The sequence below is a fragment of the Myotis nattereri genome (assembly GCF_964212035.1).
Source record: "Myotis nattereri genome assembly, chromosome: 2".
Classification (NCBI taxonomy): domain Eukaryota; kingdom Metazoa; phylum Chordata; class Mammalia; order Chiroptera; family Vespertilionidae; genus Myotis; species Myotis nattereri.
Genome location: NC_138076.1, coordinates 180,512,767 through 180,532,741, shown reverse-complemented (window position 1 = coordinate 180,532,741; position 19,975 = coordinate 180,512,767). Strand labels below are relative to the sequence as shown.

At 39.0% G+C, this 19,975-nt stretch overlaps 1 protein-coding gene across 1 annotated transcript in view; it reads right to left on the bottom strand.

Annotated features, from left to right (window-relative positions):
- ITPR2 (inositol 1,4,5-trisphosphate receptor type 2) overlaps positions 1-19,975 on the bottom strand; it is a 423,569-nt gene that overhangs the window by 267,515 nt on the left and 136,079 nt on the right. Inside the window, exons 18-21 of the mRNA XM_081114981.1 lie at positions 19,737-19,922; positions 18,376-18,627; positions 17,782-17,926; positions 16,085-16,235 (exon numbers count right to left, since the gene is read on the bottom strand). Coding sequence (XP_080971107.1) covers positions 16,085-16,235; positions 17,782-17,926; positions 18,376-18,627; positions 19,737-19,922 — 734 coding nt within the window. The remainder of the gene's footprint in view (positions 1-16,084; positions 16,236-17,781; positions 17,927-18,375; positions 18,628-19,736; positions 19,923-19,975) is intronic.

Below are 19,975 nucleotides of genomic sequence, written 5' to 3'. Positions count from 1 at the left end.
ATTTCATCACTGTCAAAGACTGACAAAGTCATTTCAATATTCGAAACCTCAAGATTTTAACTTGTGAAGCTGATTTTTACTTCTTAATAGTTGGTAATCCAAGCGAATTTACATGCTAAATGAGTTTTACAATTAATTTAAATTAATTAGTAATTTAAATAGTGAAATGCACAGATCTTTAATAAAAGGTTTCAGAAGTTTTGACAAGTCTTTGCCCATAGAAACCACACATGTCATCCAGATACTGTACATTTTCATTACTCTAGAAATCTCCTTTGTGCCCTTTCCCAGTTAATCCCCTTTACATTCCCCTCTCCATCACCAACAAAAGCTCTTAGAGGCACATATGTTGAATAATGTAAATATGATTTGAGTTCAATGATTATAGCCAAAGAGTATACTCAAATCATTGTTAGAGTACAGAAAATCATACTCAAATCATTGTTAGAGTAGAGAAAGTATACTCAATCATTGTTAGAGTACAGAAGGACCTCTGGTTTCTCTCTGCTCTGTTGTTACCTCGACCAGATAAATACTTTTGTCAATGATGGGTGAAGTAGCATGATTCTCAAATGCAAAGATAATATGAACAAGGAAGGCTAACTAACACAGTGAATGACTCCATCAAATCCCAAACTACAGCAACAGAATGGACACTAATAGGTTAAATACAAGATAAAATCAAAATATAAAATATCCTGAACTTAGATTCAAATAAAATCAACTGAGTCCTAGCCGGTTTGGCTCAGTGGATAGAGCGTCGGCCTGTGGACTGAAGGGTCCCGAGTTCGATTCTGGTCAAGGGCACATGCCCAGGTTGCGGGATCGATCCCCATTGGGGGCATGCAGGAGGCAGCCAATCAATGATTCTCTCTTATCATTGATGTTTCTCTCTCTCTCTCCCTCTTCCTTCTTCTCTGAAATCAATAAAAATATTTTTTTAAATCAACTGAGTATATGATGGGGAAAATGTTATGTAACAGCACAAATTAGAACTTTAGTTATGTTCAAATTCAGTAAGTATCAATACTATTCATCATTACCAGAAACATGCATTTTCAAGTAGGCTGCATTACAAAAGTAAAGTATTCAAAATGAATGAGAAAACAGCTGTCCTTGCCTCTGTGCTGGTCAAACCAGTGATCAATGATGTATGAATCATAAGAGGACGTGTTAAAGCAACTGCAGAAGACTGCACTGAGCGGAGAAAACACTCGGGTGACATGCTGACCAATTTCACATATAGAAAGAACTGACAGGTGGAAGTGATGTTAGATGTCCATGTGGCTCCGGGGAACAAAAGCAGGGCGGCTTGTTCGAAGTTAGAGGGAGGTATATTTCAGATCAGCTAACAAAAGAGACCTAATAATTGGAGCTGCTGGAAATAAGAGAGACTTGCCTTTTGCAGCAATAAAACCTTGGTTGCTCAGGTGTTAGAGGAGATCCCAGAAGGCCATTTGTAATGGGTGTTACATGAAGGTCTGAAATTCATTCTACAATCACTTTCTATGCGAAGGCTCTATAAATATGTTTGGGTTCCATAGTGTGCCTTATTGTAGGTCACGGGTACTCTCTTGACCAGAAATTGAGAGAACTGGCAAACCTACCCCAGCTTATTAACTAACACATTGAGGCATCTGATTCTGAGGCTCAACTAATATTTATAATTTGAGAAATCCATTGGAGTAGAGAGGAGGGAGGACAATGTGGTCCTCTTTAATCCTTCTCATTTTTTGTGAGGTCATCCCTAGGTATTGATTTTGTTCTAGTAACTCAGTTTGGTAGTTTTAGTAGCACTTCCTGGGCGCTAGCAGTCATTCATACCACTCCTCGGTAATTCCAGACGTTTCAGAGTCACTGTACAGCTTAAAGAATAAGAATAAACTCCAGCCCTAGCTGGTTTGGCTCAGTGGATAGAGCGTCGGCCTGCAGACTGAAGGGTCCCAGGTCCGATTCTGGTCAAGGGCATGTACCTTGGTTGCAGGCATGTCCCCAGTAGGGGGTGTGCAGGAGGCGCTGATCGATGTTTCTCTCTCATTGATGTTTCTAACTCTCTATCCCTCTCCCTTCTTCTCTGTAAAAAAAAATCAATAAAATATATTTTTTTAAAAAAAAGAAGGCCATCATTTTTAAAAAAAAAAAAAAGAAACTCCACACTAAACTTCACCCCCTGTGTGCTGATACCTTCGGGAAACCAAAACCCAAAGCGCTCGATGATGCTGCCTTTGTTTCTGGCATATCCCACAGAAACACAGACAAACAGAGAATCAGAGTCCTCTGCCTCTCCTGAGCCAAACAAATAACAAAATGTAACAAAAATCACTTTCCGAATTAAAACTTTCCGTGTGTAACCCCTGACTGAGAACCATAAGGAGGTTGTGGAGATAGTGCGTGACTCAGTGTAAATTGTGCAGGCAACACACCCTTTTATGCCCTTCTCAAATTTATTGGTCGACACAGTTAAATGAATATCTGAACCATATTACTCTGTTAACTTGGTGCATCACAGATCACTGTAAAGGTATAACATTAATCACTAAAATTGCTAAATTAAAATTGCAGGAACAAAATACCAGGAAGTATTTTAATATGAACTGGCATTTGTCATGTTATCGCCCACTCATTGGTAGTTTGGAAAGTCAAACTAAAATTTCATGAGTAATAAAAGAAAAACAATCACATATTTGGAATGTCAAGATCTAGAAATTATTCTGTCATTCAAATACATACATATTTACATAAAATATGTAATTTACGTAATTCACCAAATGCATTTCACTCAATAGATAATTTTGAAAATCAAGTTTGCATGTAATTGTAGTATATTAGGCATGGTACAAGTCAGCCACAGAACCAGAAATAAAATCTATTTTCATAGTTTGTCCTCCCCACCCTGGTTCTCTCCACCAATAAATTCGAATCTTTATTATTGAAATATCTAGGTAGTAACTCTAAGAGTCCTGGAGCCCTTTGTAAGTCCCTGAGGAAAAACCGACTTATAAAAAAATGATTACAAAATTAACAAAAGAAAACACAAATATGTATTTGGAATGTTAGGATCTCTAAATATTTGGCTCGTTCAAATGCATGTATATTTATATAAGGCATATGACTTACATATATTCATCCTATGATAACCAAGTTATGAAAGCATGTATGAAAGAAGTAGCTCATAGAAAGGTATCTAAGAAGACACAATTGTTCAGTATTACCGGGGAAACAACTAGAATCTGAAGGGTGAAGACCCTTGGGTACCAATTTAGGGAGATGGGTGATTATTCTCCAGAGATGGTGAGAGCTGGTAAAAGAGGTGGGTGTGTGACCTGGAAGGGTCCTTACGCTGCAACGTGGGAAAATCCACTTCAGGGAACGAAGAGGAACATGCAGCTTCAGAGACATTTAAATGGTAAAACTTTCAAGACTTGTGACTGAACCTTTGTTTCTAAGACAAGCCGAACAACGGCTCCTGAGAAGGCAGGTCTGGGTGTAAAAACTTATTTTGACCGGTACAGTTAGTTTAAGTTAAATGGAAGTCTTTAGTAAACACCTACTGTTTTATACAAAACTTTCTTGGGAAACTTGGAAAAAGGAGAAAACAGAGTCTCTGCTGACGAAGAAGTCATCTGTACAGAAAGCAGTGTGATAACAGCATAAAGAGCATAAACTGTAGAGCTGTAGGGTGTTTTTAAAAAGGGAAGAAAAAGAAAAGAAACCTGAATTCAAAATTTGGCTCAGCAAGCTGCAAGCTGTATGGTCCCAGGCAACACATTTGACCTCTCTAAGAGCCCATTTCCTGGGCAAAACAGTTACCATAGTAACCAACTTGCTGGATTGTGAAAAGGATTAAAGACAAAAATAGGCAAAAGATCTAAAGGTGTGCTCGGTGTTGAATATAAATCCTAGGTACCCTTATTTAGTAATGCTTTGCCAAATGCTTGGCCTGGCACATGGTAGAAACGCAGTATAAAATAGACATATTTCACAGTTATTCTTCACCTATTTTTATATATGCATTTGATTTTTTAAAGGAGCCTGGCACAGATCTTGTGTTTGAAACTCTCTGTTTCCTATGAGATCTTAATCTTGACTTACAGTTTTGCCAGCCATGGTACTTTTCTGGAAGATACGGATGATGGGTGCTGGGGTGGCCCTGCCCAGATTCCCTTTCAGGCAAGGAGGACGATTGTCTCAGTTGCTACAGGAGCCTCCTGGAGGACAGCCCTCCAATGGGGACTGCCTAGTCTGAACACAGCTCCTCAAGCAAGGCCACAAGTCACCCCAGGGGGGCCACAGGGAGATAAAGGCTCAGCCCCTTCGCTCCCATGGGCGATGACTCTGAAAGGACATCCAAGTTTCAAACCATCAGGAGCCTCCACTATGACTGCATCTCAACCCTATTTCTCACTCTGCCCAATCCTGTCACGTCCATTCCACTGGTGCTCATCCTAACAGCTCACCCTAATAAATCTCCTCCTACTACTCTCTATCTGAGTCCGCTTCCTAGGGAACAAAACCTGCAATCAGTAATTCTGGAGCTGCTGGGAGACAGTTGTCATGGTTTTTGTCATTTAAAAATCAGTGCAAGAATCGCAAGGCATGCTTTTGCTTTCCGCGGTTTCAGTTACTCACAGACCACCATGGTGAACTACAGTCTGAAAATATTAAATGGAAAATTCCAAAAATAAACAATTCATAAATTTTAAATTGCACGTCACTCTGAGTAGCGTGATGAAACTTCCTACTATCCCTCTTAGGATGTGAATCATCCCTTTATCTAGTGTCTTCATGCTGTAGCCTTCTTGGTTATCAGATTGACTGTCATGGTGTCAAGTTACTTGTGTTTAAGTAACTTATTTAACTTAATAATGGCCCCAAAGCACAATAGTAGTGATGCTAGCAATTGAAATATGCTAAAAAGAAGCCATAAAGTGCTTCCTATGAGTGAAAATGTATACATATATAGGAAAAAACATAGCATATATAGGGTTTGGTACTACCCATAGTTTTGGGCCACCCACTGTGGATCTTGGAACAAATCCCCATGAGTAAGGGGAGATTGTTGTACACATATACACAAAGGAACAAGAGAAAGCCATCACTGTGATAGGACTGCATACTTGTTCTTGTGTCTTCTTCAAGAGTACAGCTTCCTTTACTGGAAGTACGTGAATTGCATAGAGAGAAGTGTGGGCAGAGGGAGCAGCATATGGGAAGTAGCCAGGTGTGAGGAACAAGACACATAGTGGAGATAAAAGAGTTCTATCTGAAGCAAAGGGGCATCGCTGAGAGCAAAGATGAGGGAGAACAGGTAGAGAAAGGCCATCTAAAAGAGAATCTTGAGAGGCAGAATGGTGCTGGGGAAAATTAAGTCCAGAAACCAATGAAAGGGATTTCAAATGAGGAATGGTAATTGTGGTATCTTTCCCCTGCAAGTTAAACTTGCTAACACTTCCAAGCACTGTGAGCTCTACTGCAAACTTAAATTCTTCATAGGGACCCAAAAAAAGTTCCGTCAGATGAAAAATTAAAGGAAATAAGGGCCCTAGCCAGTTTGGCTCAGTGAATAGAGCATCAGCCTGTGGACCAAAAGGTCCCAGGTTAGATTCCAGTCAAGAGCACATACCTAGGTTGCAGGCTTCTCCCCAGCCCGGGCCCTAGTCAGGGCTCGTGCAGGAGGCAACCAATCGATGTGTTTCTCTCACATCAATGCTTCCCTCTGTCTTTCCCTCTCTCTTCCACTCTCCCTAAAAATCAATGGAAAAATATCCTCGGGTGAAGATTAACAAAACAAAAAAAAAGGAGATAAGGGGCACTAAAGAGTCCTTAATATGAAGCTGCCTCATACCTTAGGCACGTGCCCTTTGGTTATGGTCACTGTACTAAACCTTCTTTCTGCTCTTTCTCATTCCCTCCCTCCCCTCCCCACTCACCTGGCACCCAGATAAGTCCCTCCCTGCTTGCTTGCTTTTTGAGACACACTCAATATTTTAAGTGAACTAAAGCTTTTGGTTTCAAAGCATTCTGGCTGGTGTCTTTCCACAGAGCAATCCCAGCTGTTAGCCAGGAGATATGCTTCATGGCTATCTGTTACAGGTGTGTTCTGCAATACGCATTAGAAAGAACAGCACTCAGAGAGGGAATGAGAATTGCATACTAATCTTGGGAGAATCGCAATGTTCAACTGAAAGCAATGATAAAGATCATATGTAGACTCACCTCCTCCTAATTTGATAAGGGAAGAAACTGTTTTGTGGCAGATTTTTGCCTGCAAATATTTTCTTCCTTTCCCGCCCATATAACAATATCAAGAAATGTTTCTGCTCCACCTCCCATCTCAATTTCCCTTCTCCTTTTTAATAGCAACTACGCTGCCAGAAAAAGCGTTTTAAAGTGGATCATGTGAAGTCCCTGACAATGCAAAACGAAAAAAGTTGAAGCAGCGGCAGTTCTTTGCTTCGAGATGGAGAGTTAGCATGCTCTTACTCTCTTTCCCAAACCTCCTGCAGTGGTCGGCAAACTGCGGCTCGGCAAGCCAAGGCTCACGAGCCACATGCAGCTCGTTGGCCCCTTGTGTGTGGCTCTTCTACAAAATACCGACTTCTGCGCATGGGCCACGAAGTTTCAATCGCACTGTACATGGGTGCCTGCACGTGGTATTTTGTGGAAGAGCCACGCTCAAGGGGCCAAAGAGCCGCATGTGGCTCGTGAGTCGTGGTTTGCCAACCACGGTCCTAGGGCAAAAGGGTGCTTTTGGATATATATATCTCCAAAGTGCCTCTCACTACCCACTATCCTTCCCTCTCCCCTGGGTTGGGCCCAAAGGATTGTAGGTCACCTAGAGTAGCTACAATCCTTTAAGGCAGGGGAGGAAACCTTTTTTTTCTCCCAAGGGTCATTTGGATATTTATAACATCATTCATGGGCTATACAAAATAATCAACTTAAAAATTATCCTGTTATATTTGGTCAAACATTTAATTAACTCACCCCTAATGCCTTGGCAAGGCCAGACCAAATGATTTTGCGGGCCTTGTATGGCCCTCGCGCCGGACGTCCCCCATCCCTGCTTTAAGGGCAGGAGGATAATGTCAGGCTATGGTTACCTGTGTCTTCTTCTCTAAGAACAAAGGCACTTCAGCTCCAAACCTGAAACTTCAAAGGAAAGAAAATCCTAATAGAACATGGAATTCTCCACTGATTTTTTTTTTCTTAGTGGTTTCCCATTTTCAATATTATTACATGTACGACAACAAAAGAAAACTGGGTGATGAACTGGGAAGTGGTCCACATTTCAGGGCCTGAGTATGTAAAGTCCCAAGAGTTTGGAGTTGTGGAAAAGCAAAATGATAGGAGACAAAAGGAACTATTTAGCTCTTGTTTCACCTTTCGGCGGTTTTCTGACATATGGCCTTTTCACGTGTGGTGAGTTCAAGGGCAGGGAGACAATTTTGAAAAGAAATGGTAACAGTGGCCCAGACACCCTAACTAGTCCTAAAAGTCACTCAGTGGTTAAGACTTCATTGCTCCATGTTGGGGGTCCAAATGTGAACAGGAGTTCATTCAAACAACAAACAGATAAGGTGAAGGCTAAGGAACGAATAACTAAATACTACAAATTAGACCCAAGCCACTTCCAGGCTGTGTCAAGTTCTACACTCTGTTCAAATGGAGATGATACTCTCCCCAGCCAGAGTTCACATGTTATGTTGCTCATTCGAAGAATGTGTCAGAGTCACACTTGTCCTCAACGATTTAAGTGACTCTCCAGTAGAACAAAATGCAGATACCAACCCTGCCGTAAAAGGTGGTCTTAATTAGTAGCAGCATCCATCCTTAGACTGTGCGTGTAGATAAAGAGAAAAATGTATAATTTTTTTAAATGGAATGTACTTTCAAAACTGTATTAAAAACACCCAGTTTATCAGCCGGTGTATACATTTGTTTTTGAACTTCTATACATGACAAAAAAGAACTCTGCTTGACATAATCCTTCAGCCCAAAAGATCAATTATGCTGAATGGTGCCTGTGCATTTTACTAGTAAATCACTAAGAGCAAATGATAGGTATTAGGCAAAGCAAATTGACTCAACAACATAGCCTGCTGGGAGTGAATACATTTGTTTGGAAACAATATTTCTTTCCTTAAGTGAGACATAGCCAACGAAAGGTACTGGATTGATAGTTCTGAAGATCAGAATCTCCTGTTTCACTGCAATCCCCGCCAGGGCAGTGCCACTCACTGCGTCTCCCTGGGAGCATGCCTGGATGATTTTCTGAATGGACCACCTCTGGGAAACAAAAATGAAAAGCTGCTTCTAGCCTAGTAATTTCTGCTGAGCATGCCAACTAAAAGCCACCCTGATGGTGAGCAGCCACAGCATGGGGGCCTGACTCAGACCCCAACCAGCTCCAGAATGAGGACAACTCACAGAGGTGGGCTGCACTGTACCCAAGGACCCAGAGAAGAGAAACTTCTGTAATTGCCACTTTCCAAGCCAGCCATCCCCACGGCCTGAAACACTCATCACAGACATCTAAACCTGCAGGATTTCCCAGAAAAACAAAGGCAGGCTGCGCATGCACACTCTACTGAAGACAGGGCCGCTGAGGCCAGCAGGAATGGAACTCTGGGAAAGGTATGCCTTTTCCTCCGAGCATACCTCTTCTTCCACTCCCCAGGGTCTGACCTGCCAAACAACCACTGAACACATTTCTCTGAATGTCCAACCCCTACTGGGCTGGGGCAGAATTAATAAGAGGTAAGTGGATCAGAAGAATAAAAAAAGACCTGGTTCTACTGCACAAAAATTTCCAGACACAGTAGGAGAAAAGAAAAGTGTTATCATTGCTTGAAGGAACTGGTTGGTCTAGCAAGAATGCTTATGAAATTTATGTTTAAAATCTTGTGCTTTGCAACATGAGTTCCAATTGAAAATAAGGTTTCACTAAAATAGGAAAATATAATCCAGATCATCCTATAATAATAAAAGGATAATATGCAAATTGACTGCAATGGCAGAACGACTGGAATGACAAGTCACTATGATACGCACTGACCACCAGGGGGCAGACACTCAATGCAGGAGCTGCCCCTTGGTGGTCAGTGCGTCCCCCAAGGGAAACTCTGCTCGGCCATAAGCCGGGCAAGCAGCGGTGGTAGGAGGGCTCACAGGCTGCCAGAGGGATGTCTGACTGATAGCTTAGGTCCAATCCCCCCCACACACACACTCCCTGGGGAGCAAGACTGAGCTGGCAGGTGGACATCCCCTAAGGGGTCCTGGACTGCGAGTGCATGAATTTTCGTGCAATGGGCCTCTAGTTTGAATATAAAAGAGCCAAGATGATCCCATACTGGGTACTATAATGTGGCCACATTGCATGGCCCTATGAGCTGTTCTTTAAAAGAAGTTCTTTTTTTCCCCAGGTACTTTCCATAATCTGGGATTTCCTCTCTGGAATCAACCTCTGTCTCACCCTGTACCACAGGAATTTTTCCCAGGCTTGATGATCCTGTCTCCACATTTGGAGATTCCAGAAATGTGTTCTCTCTTGCTTCTTTTGTTAAAAATTTATGGAGTCTAATAGACCTTTTGTTAGGAATTTATAGTCTAACAAAATTCAGCTTTAATAGCATGCCTTCTAGTAGAGCTATGATATAATGCTTTAATGTTGAAGTGTCGGCTTACATATAATAAATCATTTTCCTCCTGGGCTAATTATTTAATTTACGAACTTTTCTGTTTTGGAATACTTTCAAGTTTATGGGAAGAGCTGCAAGAATTGTACAAAGAATTCCTATAATGCTCTCTGCCCAGAATTGTCAGAATCACAAATTCTGACACATTTATGTCCTCCCTCAGTCTCACACTCTCTCTCTCTCTCTGTGCATACTATAATATTTTTCCTGCAATATGTGAAGGTTAGTTGCAGACATAGTGACCTCTTAACCTTTAATTCTTTAGCATGTATTTGCTAAAAACAAGTACATTCTCTTACATACTACTATTAAAATTCAGAAAATCTAACCGATAAATACTACAACCTAATACACAATACATATTCAAATGCCACCAATCGTGCCAATGTTTCTGTAGATAATACTTTTCCTAATCCACAATTACATATTGTATTTAGTTGTCTTGTCTCTTTAATCTCCTTTACTCAGAAACAGTTTCTTAGCCTTTACCTTACATGACATTGACATTTTTTTAGTTCAAGCCAGTTTTTCTATTAAATGTCCCACAATTTATACTTCTCTGATAATTCCTCATGATTAATTGGATATTATGAATTTTTGTCAGGAATAGGAGATCGGTGATGTTGTGTGCATCACATCTAGAGACACAGAATGTTGCTTTGTTCCCTTTTTTTAAATTTTAACCTCTATATTTTGTTTACTTAAAGAATATATTAAAAGACTGATCCCCTACATAAGTGTTAACTTTAAAATTTATGAACCAAAATTCTAAGTTCAATAACAATTTTCTAAAATAGAATCTCAATGGGCAAATAAATGATCAAGTGGTGCAAAGGACAGAAATACTTATTTCTTGCCATTTAATTATTAGGAATGCAGTTTACTGACTAAGGAATCTCCCTGAATATGCTTGTCTATATTAGTACTTGAAAAGGAAACTTTTTACTAAACAATCTGAAATCCATGCATAACTCAATACATTTGCACTATTGGCAACTTTAAGACCAAATAATATGTCCCTGTGAGTCCATTCTTTCCTATTCTAAGTAGTGTAAAAATAAAGCCACATAAACACTTTTTCAAAAGCACTTCAAGGCAATATTGACAAAAAGGACAGTACTTTATATTTTGTCTTGCAAGCATATATGCTCCAAAGAAATCTAGATTGGAACGTTTAACTAAAAAAGCACTGTCCTTCCAAATGTATGCAAGTTAATGATACTAAATAAGCATTTGATGTTAGAACAGCAAAAATGACTCCTTGAGAAGAAATGAAGAAAGCTTCTCTCAGGTGTGTCATCTGTGATATAATTATAATTGTTATCAAATCATGCTTAACAACAAACTACATTTTCTCACAGTTAACATCATGTACCCAATCAAAGGAATGTATAAAAGAAGTAATTTACCCTCCAGTTTGCAGATATCAAGAGAAGTGATCTTAAAAAATTATATAACAGTGATCTTAAAACAGTGATCTGTAATATTTTCAACAATAAAGATAAATTAAAAAAAAAACTATGGTCCTTCAATTCAAATTAATTTCAATACAAGAACTAAAATAAAATATTTCATGTATATTTACTACTCTATTGGTGGATAAGCACATTTTGATTCCAAAAATATAGTCAAGATCCACAAACCCCCTCCCACAAATTAGGAAAATGAATTTCCTCAAATGAAGAGATGCTGCTCTACATGACATACCAGTCTCAAAAAGGAGAAACCACTTGAGTTTTGGTTTGTGCAATACACATATGGGCATTTCTATAGGCACAACAAGAAGTTTCTTAGAAAATTATAAAAACTATCTAATTATAAAAACTAACTATGAATCATGATAGTTTTTTTTTTAATACTGGAATAGAACTATGGTGTTTCATACTTTAATAATGAAGTAAAATAGTGTGTGTCATAGTTAAGCACAAGTCACACTATATGGGAGGTAATCCATGTACAATCACTTAGCATACAGAGTGCTCAATGATTACTAGCTTGATAGATAGAAAAATAGAAAGTATATTTCTATAAGCCAACAAACTATTTAAATTATCTAGCGTTACTTTTCCTTTGGCTTCCAACACAACACATTCTCCTGGTGTTCCTCTTGATGCACCAGCCACTCTGTCCCAGACTCTGGCTGGCTCCTGCTCTATCTCATGGGTCAATGTTGGGAGTATCCAAGGATGCAATCCTTAGTCCACATTTCTTCCCAACCAGAAATCCCTCCCTACATGACCTTCTTCAGTCTGCTATCTTGAATGTCTTCTATGCATTGATTCTCACATTTATATTTTCTAGCCTGACATTACCCTAAATTTCTTTCATACATCCAACTGTCAACATAGTACCTCCACTTAAATGCAAATAGGCATTTCGAACCTAACATGCCCAAACAGAAATCCCGATTTCCCCTCCAACCCCACTCATCCACTAGTCTTTCTCATCTCACTAAGTAGCACCACATTCACCCTCTGCTAATCAAAACTTGGGCATAATCCTTTATTATCCTCTTTCCCATTCCACTTCCAAGTCCTTTCAGTAAAGACTAAAATTCCAAATTTATCCACTTCTCAGCTCCTCTACCACCACCATCCTAGTTTAACACCATCATCGAATTCCCCAACAGCCTCCAACCTATGGTCTTTCTAACACTATGCCTACATAGACCTTTTCTATTCTCCATTCTGCAGCCAAAGTTATCAGATTACATCAATCCCTTCTCAAACCCCTCCTCCGAAGGTTACTCATCAAACTCAGAACCAAATTCAAATTCAAGATCTGTGAGGTTCTACAATCTGGGCTTTCTTCAACCTCCTCTCCTACTATTCTGCCCTTCTCCCACCTTACCTCAGCCAAAATGGCCTTCCTGCTGCTCCTCACACGGATCAAGCTTACCCTGCCTCAGGACTTTCTTCCTTGCTGCATATAGGCATCTGCTCAAGCATTAGAGAAGCTGTTCAATCCATTCTAGCTAAAAATAATGGTAACCAATTTTGTTTTTCTTCATAGCATTATCTGATGTTACAGGGTATATTCATTTGGTTTTCATCTGAACATCTCCCCAAAGAGAGGCAACAGGGGGTGGGGCCTGCCAATTTATTAACCGTCTGGCCTCCCTGTGGTTAAGGACTTGGTTTATCTTGCTCATTGTTTAGTCTCAGTGACTTGAACAGTGTCTGGCATGCAACAGTTATTCAATACATTCTTACTGAATAAATCAATTAATGGTTCTCAGGCAGCTAAAAGATTAGTTAAGATATCCAGAGGTAAATGGAGTTCATAAGAACATATGGTAATTATAAAATATTTCAAAGAGTAAAAATGTGCTATCAGGGCAGGCATAGACAGAACAATGGAAAGTACATATTAGATAGCAAATTTTGCCCTGGCAGGGTGGTTCAGTTGGTTAGAGCATCCAGCATACACCAAAAAGGTAGTGGGTTCCCCATAGGGCACATACCTAGATTATGGGTTTGATCCCAAGTTGGGGCATGTACAGTAGGCAACCAATTGATGTTTCTCTCTAACATAGATATTTCTCTCTCTCCTTTTCCCTCTAAATTTAATAAAAACATATCCTCAGGTGAGGATTTTTTTAAAAAGGTAGCAAATTTTCAGAGAAAGAAAATACTTTCTTTACAGACAAACTCTAAAAGCAAACTATAACCACTGAGACAAAAGTCAAGATCAACTTCTAACTTTTTAAGAATGGTTTCTTTTAAAGTAAACTTGAGATTGTAAAAGCATTTTACCCCCAACTATATATATTTCCTTTCCTTTTTGTTTCATTTGTTTTCAAAGTGCCCCTCTCTCACCCTTACTACTCTCTTTGAATATATACTATATAATAGTTTTAGTCTGCTGTGTCTAGGAGATTAGCATTCTGGACAATTTCACCATGTAGAATTAAGGTTATCTTTTTATTTACAGAATTTTTTTAATTGCAATTTTAAATATGAGTTCTGTTCCATCATTCTGTTTTTCTTCTTCAAGGACTCCAATTATTCACATGATAGCTCTTCTTTGTCTTCCATTTCAACCACTTTCTCTCTGATCCTTTATAGTTATTTCTTTATATCATTGGCATTCTCATCATTGTTCGCCTGCCTCATTCCATGATGCTTATTAAACTTTTGTTCAAGTCTGTTCTCCCTTGGATACCTTGTAATTTATTCTATTTTCTAAAAAATAAATAAATAAAGTCTACCATTTTATTCCATTTCTACTCTGCGTTCTATCAACTTTAATTTCTTCTTGTGTACTTTTTCCCATTTTCAAACTTCATTTCTGAATTTTGAGGTTCAAGGTGTTTTTCATATCCCATTATTTGTTGAAGGCATTTAATTAAGTTTTGAGTGCCCTGTTACAATCTTCTTCTGTGTCATGGTTGCTTTTCAAAGAGGAATTTCCACCAACTGAAATGTTTGGCTTCTCTATTCTATTTTGATCTTGCAGTAGCTTCATATAAATGAAGACTGATTACATCTAGCCATTTCTTGGACAAGGTTGACAATATGAACCAGTTTACATATCTTCAGTTCAAGAGCACCCTCTCCTGTATGTGTCATGAAGTGCCGTTTCTTTAACATTTGGCTTTTTTTGGCGGGGGTGGGGTAGAAAAGTTCTATTTTGTTCAATTTCTTGTTTTATTTTATCTTGTGGTATTATATATTTCCCACCTTACTTCTTTCCCCCTCACCAACAAGACCTTAAAGGGTGCTTCTGCCTTACTTTTAATCTTGTTTATCCCTAGAAGCATTTCCCCCACCCCCAACCCCCAACACTGCTATCTGTGTACTCTTAAATCCCTTCCTCTTTACTGAGTATTTTTATATCGACCTTTTCTTCTTTTAGTATTTTCACACTTAGGATAGACTTTATTTTTCCGAGGGTGATTTTCACACAGTCCCCTTTTGTCCCTTCCACACACTTTTTCCAGAAACCCTGACCTATCCACAAAGATTGATAGTGAAACTCATACGATTGCTCTACTGAAAACTGGTGTTACTTTTCTACATGTGGTAACTGAAGCTTATACTGTCCTCTGTCTTCTAGCTCTGCTAAAGCTGAGGGATTTATGTGGCTTAATTTGTTTCTCACTGATCTGCATAGTTTTTGTTTTTTGTTTTTGGAAGGTATAAAAGGACTTGATATTTATACAGCAGCAATTAATTACTTCAGATACCTGGATGTTCTTAATTTATAATTCCTAACCAGATATTTCTTCCTTATGTCTGTAATTAGATTTCTGGTTTTATTGTTCTAATCTTGCAATGCATATTGTGATGGATATATTGTGTTGCACCCATATCCCCTCTTCAGAGCTGAGGCATCCCTTCCCCTAGCTGCTTGGATCATGGCTGCTGACTACTCACAGCTGTCATTTAGAGTGGCCCTTCCCCAAAGGGAACTGCATTACCCATGGCTACACACCCCCTCCAGGCCAAGCCAGCAGTAAATAGCTAGCTGATACAAGGATCCAAAGCTCAGCTCCCTGTGTTACTTCGTGACTACTCCGAAGGGCCATCCTAGCTGGAGAGCTCCCTATAGGATCTGCTGAGGTCTCAGTGGCACTTGTATTATGGATCAGCTTCTCTGTCTGCCCAATCCCAACTTCCTTAGTGGTGTCTATCCTGAATGCACTCTTCAATTTACCTTCTGCAAACATTCTCTATACCTCGAGGGATTTCCAGGGGATCCAACATACAGACAATCACCATAAAAAAAGAAAAATGTTTATTGAGTTATGAGCAGGCACTGTTGTAAATGCTCTGAGTATATTGTATACATTCACATCATTCTCACAAAGAAACTGTGAGGAAGATTACTAATATTATCGTCTTCATATCTCAGATGAGAAAAGGAACTCTTGGAAAAGATGAGTATACTGCCTAAGTTAATAATGGTAAAGGCTGGAGCTGAAGCCAGGCACTCTGACTCAAAGACCATTCTCATCCACTTCACTGCCTCCCACACTGGCTTCGCATTCACTGCTTCTCTGGTATGACGCTCAGTGGGCCCGTTCTTGGCATTTTTGTATGCCCTGCTATGCAGCACAGCCAGCCTATGTCACACACCAGAATGATCATATATATTAAGATGTTTTTTATCTTTAAACACATAATATTGTCCCTAGTGGTTTGGCCATATGCTAATTGCTAAAGATGGATCTCACTGACCTTATAAATTTGTCTCTCAAAATGTTAGCATTACTACATGTTTGTAAATCCAGCCTATTATCACTGCCCTACCATAGGATTACTTTTTAATTGTTCACATATATTATTAAGTACACGTTAACAACCACTTCTCTGCATATTTGTTCTATGTCTCACCTCCAAACAATACCAAAAAGAATATAACTTTTTCTCAAAAATTCTTACCTCCATCTTGAAATTTGCTTAATCTTTCAAAATACGATGACATGGGGACCTGTACAATGTCTAGGATAGCCAGAAGTGTTCGTGTGAGCCTTAATAATTCACTGAAACTATAAAATCCAAAGTATATAAGATTCCGAGCCAAGTGGACCACCTTAATTAAGAAAAAGAGGTAGGGTACAAAAGAAAAGAAAAGAAAAACATTAGGAACTAAAATGAACACTGACTTTTTATTATCTAAATTAGAACCATTATTTCTAAACATTCTAATTCTCTAACAACTGGAAATTTACATAACTGCAAAAGCAAACACTAATTCTGATTTATTTAAGTTTAGAATTAAATCCAAATAAGACAAGTTCATCAACTTCATCAAAGTCCCACAGTCTCTCATCATTGCTGTTTCTATCTCTCTCTCCCTCTCCTTTCCTCTCTGAAATCAATAAAAATCTTTAAAAAAAAAAAAAAGTCCCACCAAGGAAGCAAGAAGACAAGATTTTAGATGTTTAAAGGTGGTTAAAGAAGTTCACATTAGAATTATTTACCTCTTAATTAAATATTAAATTATTTAAGTCAGTAAGCTACCACTTACTAAATGGTTACATTAATGAATCACTTTAATAAATGGTTATTATCTATGAATTTGTCCAGAATTATATGTTCCCTATGCTGCTTTGTGGCCTTCTGAATACTGTATGACACACTAAGTATGAAAGCCAGCTTTCAAGACAGTCCCCAATGCATTCCCCTTCCATATTGTGTCAGGGTTAATCTGAGTGACAAATGCAGCAGAAGTGATGGCATGCACTTCCAAGATTAGGTCATAGATGATTGCAGCTTCCATGTTGGGCTCTCTCTCTCTCTCTCTTTCCCTCTTTCCCTCTTTCTCTCTCTCTCTCTCTCTCTCTCTCTCTCTCTCTCTCTCTCTCTCTCTCTCTCTCTCTCTCTCTCTTTTTCCCAGGGGAAGCCAGGCGCCATGCCATAAAGACATAAGCAGCCTGTGAAAAGGCTACCTAGTCAACATCCAATTAAAGAGTTTGCCTACCAACAATCACATGGGTGAGCTTAGAAGCCCCAGGTGACTGCCACCACAATCAATATCTTGATTATAATCTCATGAGAGACCCTGAGCCAGAACCCCACAGCTAAGCACTCCCAGACTCCTCACCCATAAAAACTAAATGTCTGCTGTACTAAATGTTTGTTACTTTCAGATGCTAAGATTGAGGAGTGATTTTTTACACACCTGTAGGTAGCAAATACAGCAGGTAACAAGTAACAGCATCTTCTCTATAGTTTTGTCATTATATCTCCAAAATGATATTATAACTAGAGGTATTTCAATTCAGTTTAATGAGACTAAAAACACCACCTCCATGGATATGAAAAAATGTATCCAAACATATCTTAATTATGCAAAACTGTCTTTGTTCATTAAATGAACAAAGCTTACACAAATGGAACGAAACCAAAAAAAAAAAATCAAGAAAAACAATAGCTAATCATAAATAAAATATTTTGTATAATTAATGCATCAAATCTATTTTTTAATGAACGGCAGAGAGAATCATACCTTCATGAAATGAAACTACCTGGTTATCAAAGCATCCTAAATGGGGAAAAATCTTTATGTTCAATGTATCTAATTTTTTTACAGGAAAAATTGAATAACTTCATGAATGAATTGTTTCTCAGAATACCTCAAATGTCAGTTTGTTTTTTTCTTTATCTCCGAAAGGGAAGGGCTGATTTACAACTTCTTTCAGGTATTCCTCAACAAATTCCATTGTCAGTGCAAATTTCCTCTTCATATCATTTCTGGAACAGTCAGTTATAGAATCATATCTGCAAAGATAGAATATAAAGCAAGTTAACTGGATTGCAATCATTAAAATAAGAAGATATACATAATTTAACTTCCTAGCTTCTTAAGCTTGGATTGTAATAATACCTTCCTAGATGTTGTGTCCTAAGCTGTATCATAGGGCTATTGTGAAATGAGATAACACAGGTAAAACACCTAACTCATAGTGAGCCATAACATTAAGTACTCAACAAATTGCTATGCCTATTGGCAATATGATTTCTGTTTTTATTTCCAGAAGGATGTTTCTATTATCAAGGGTTGTCACTTCACTTTCTAAAAAAGAGTATCTTGTTTGCATTTGGAAGATAATAACCTGAGTTTGAACACAGAAACGCTTTTCTCTGTATTTTATCTCCAAATTGATGTCATTTTACTTTTATTTTCATCTACTGAATATAAAGTCTTCGAGAAATTTTTCCACACATACTCATGAATCGTGATCTTGGTGGGGATTTCCGTCCAGAGCCTGGCATAGCGCACAGGCACCACGGACTCCTGGGGGTCCCGGTCGACGTGCATGTGGAGCATGAGGCGACAGAAAGATGCTCGGAGGTCAAACGGCAGGCTCTCATCCGACATGCACCGCAGGATCAAATCCACCGAGAGCTGTGTCGAAATCTGGTTGATGGCCAGATACTGGCGATCCAAGCACATCCTTGCAAAGAGGTTTAGCTGGTACCTTAAAAATTTAAACAGATTATATCATTTGTCTTGATAAAGTTCTTAAACATCACAGGATCAGTCAGTATCTACTTTTATGACACCAATATTTCCAAGAGTATGTGATACTGGAGTCAAACTTTGTTGGTAGTAGGTTAAGTAATCCAATAACAACATATATGTGAAAGTGTCTCTATGTCTGTTCAGTTATCATTTCTCTTACTTGGTCCAGCAACATGCGTCTGGTGGAGACAGTCACTGGAGTCTCTGTTCTAGGTTTCCTAGGATCACAGATTCACCCTGATGACCACGATTACAGCTCACATGAAACTCAGCTCTGGACTCTAGTATCTACACTCTAAGCTTAGATCCACTCAGTTCCTAAATCAAATGTGTTCCACCCAAATGGCATCAGGACACTAAGATTCATCAGCCTCTGAAATCAAGGATTAGCCTCCGGCTTTGTGGCTAGAGCTATAGAAACCAGGAAACAGGAGGCATTCCCTGCCTTTCTTAGATTCCTATCATTTGGGCCCAACTTAACCAAGGGCTTCTGCCTTGGTTTTCATCCCATAAGTTCAAAGACACCAGCTAGGTTCTTTCTCACAATATACTGACCACCAGAGACTACCATCACAACTTTGGCTGCCATATGCCACCACTGAACTTGCATAACTATAACACTAGTGTCTCTTAAGCCTTAGGTCTCTACATATGTATAAGCACTACATACGCTAAATTACTGGCTATCTCTCTCTGAGGCCGCATCTGTAGCTGGATCAGCTTCCCTGCCCCTAGTTCCAGCTCTCTCTCAACTCCATTTCTTAGGTCCTCATATGTCTCTTATATGCACCTGCTCCAATCAGTAATAGAAAAAACCTTTACTGCACAGAAATCCCAACAATTCAAAATTAGTGGGAAATCAGGAAATCGCAAGAGGTATATGTAGAGAACACAGATGTTAACTTTTATTTTTAATATTTTAAATAATACTAAATATTTTAGCTACCCTAGTAATGACAATTCTTTTAATTGCCTCTTCCTAGATACCTGACTTTTAGAAGTCTCAGAGAATCTCTTTCAATGAGTATGTGAGACTGAGAACTACAATTCTCGACAATACTTTACCGGTAATAGGTAAGAACTTCTAAATCAGCTTTGGTGCCTTCTTTGGCTTCCTGAGCAAGGTGCCTGATAGCTTTGCCATGAGGTTCCTTGTTGCTGTCAATCCAGTAGAGCCACACCTCTTCATCATCAATGTCGTCTGAAAGGATGGAGCTCTCCAGGGGGTTGTCCATTTGCATTGAGACCAGCCTTGAAATTAACAACATACAATATCTATTAAGAATTTCACTGAGAAATATGAT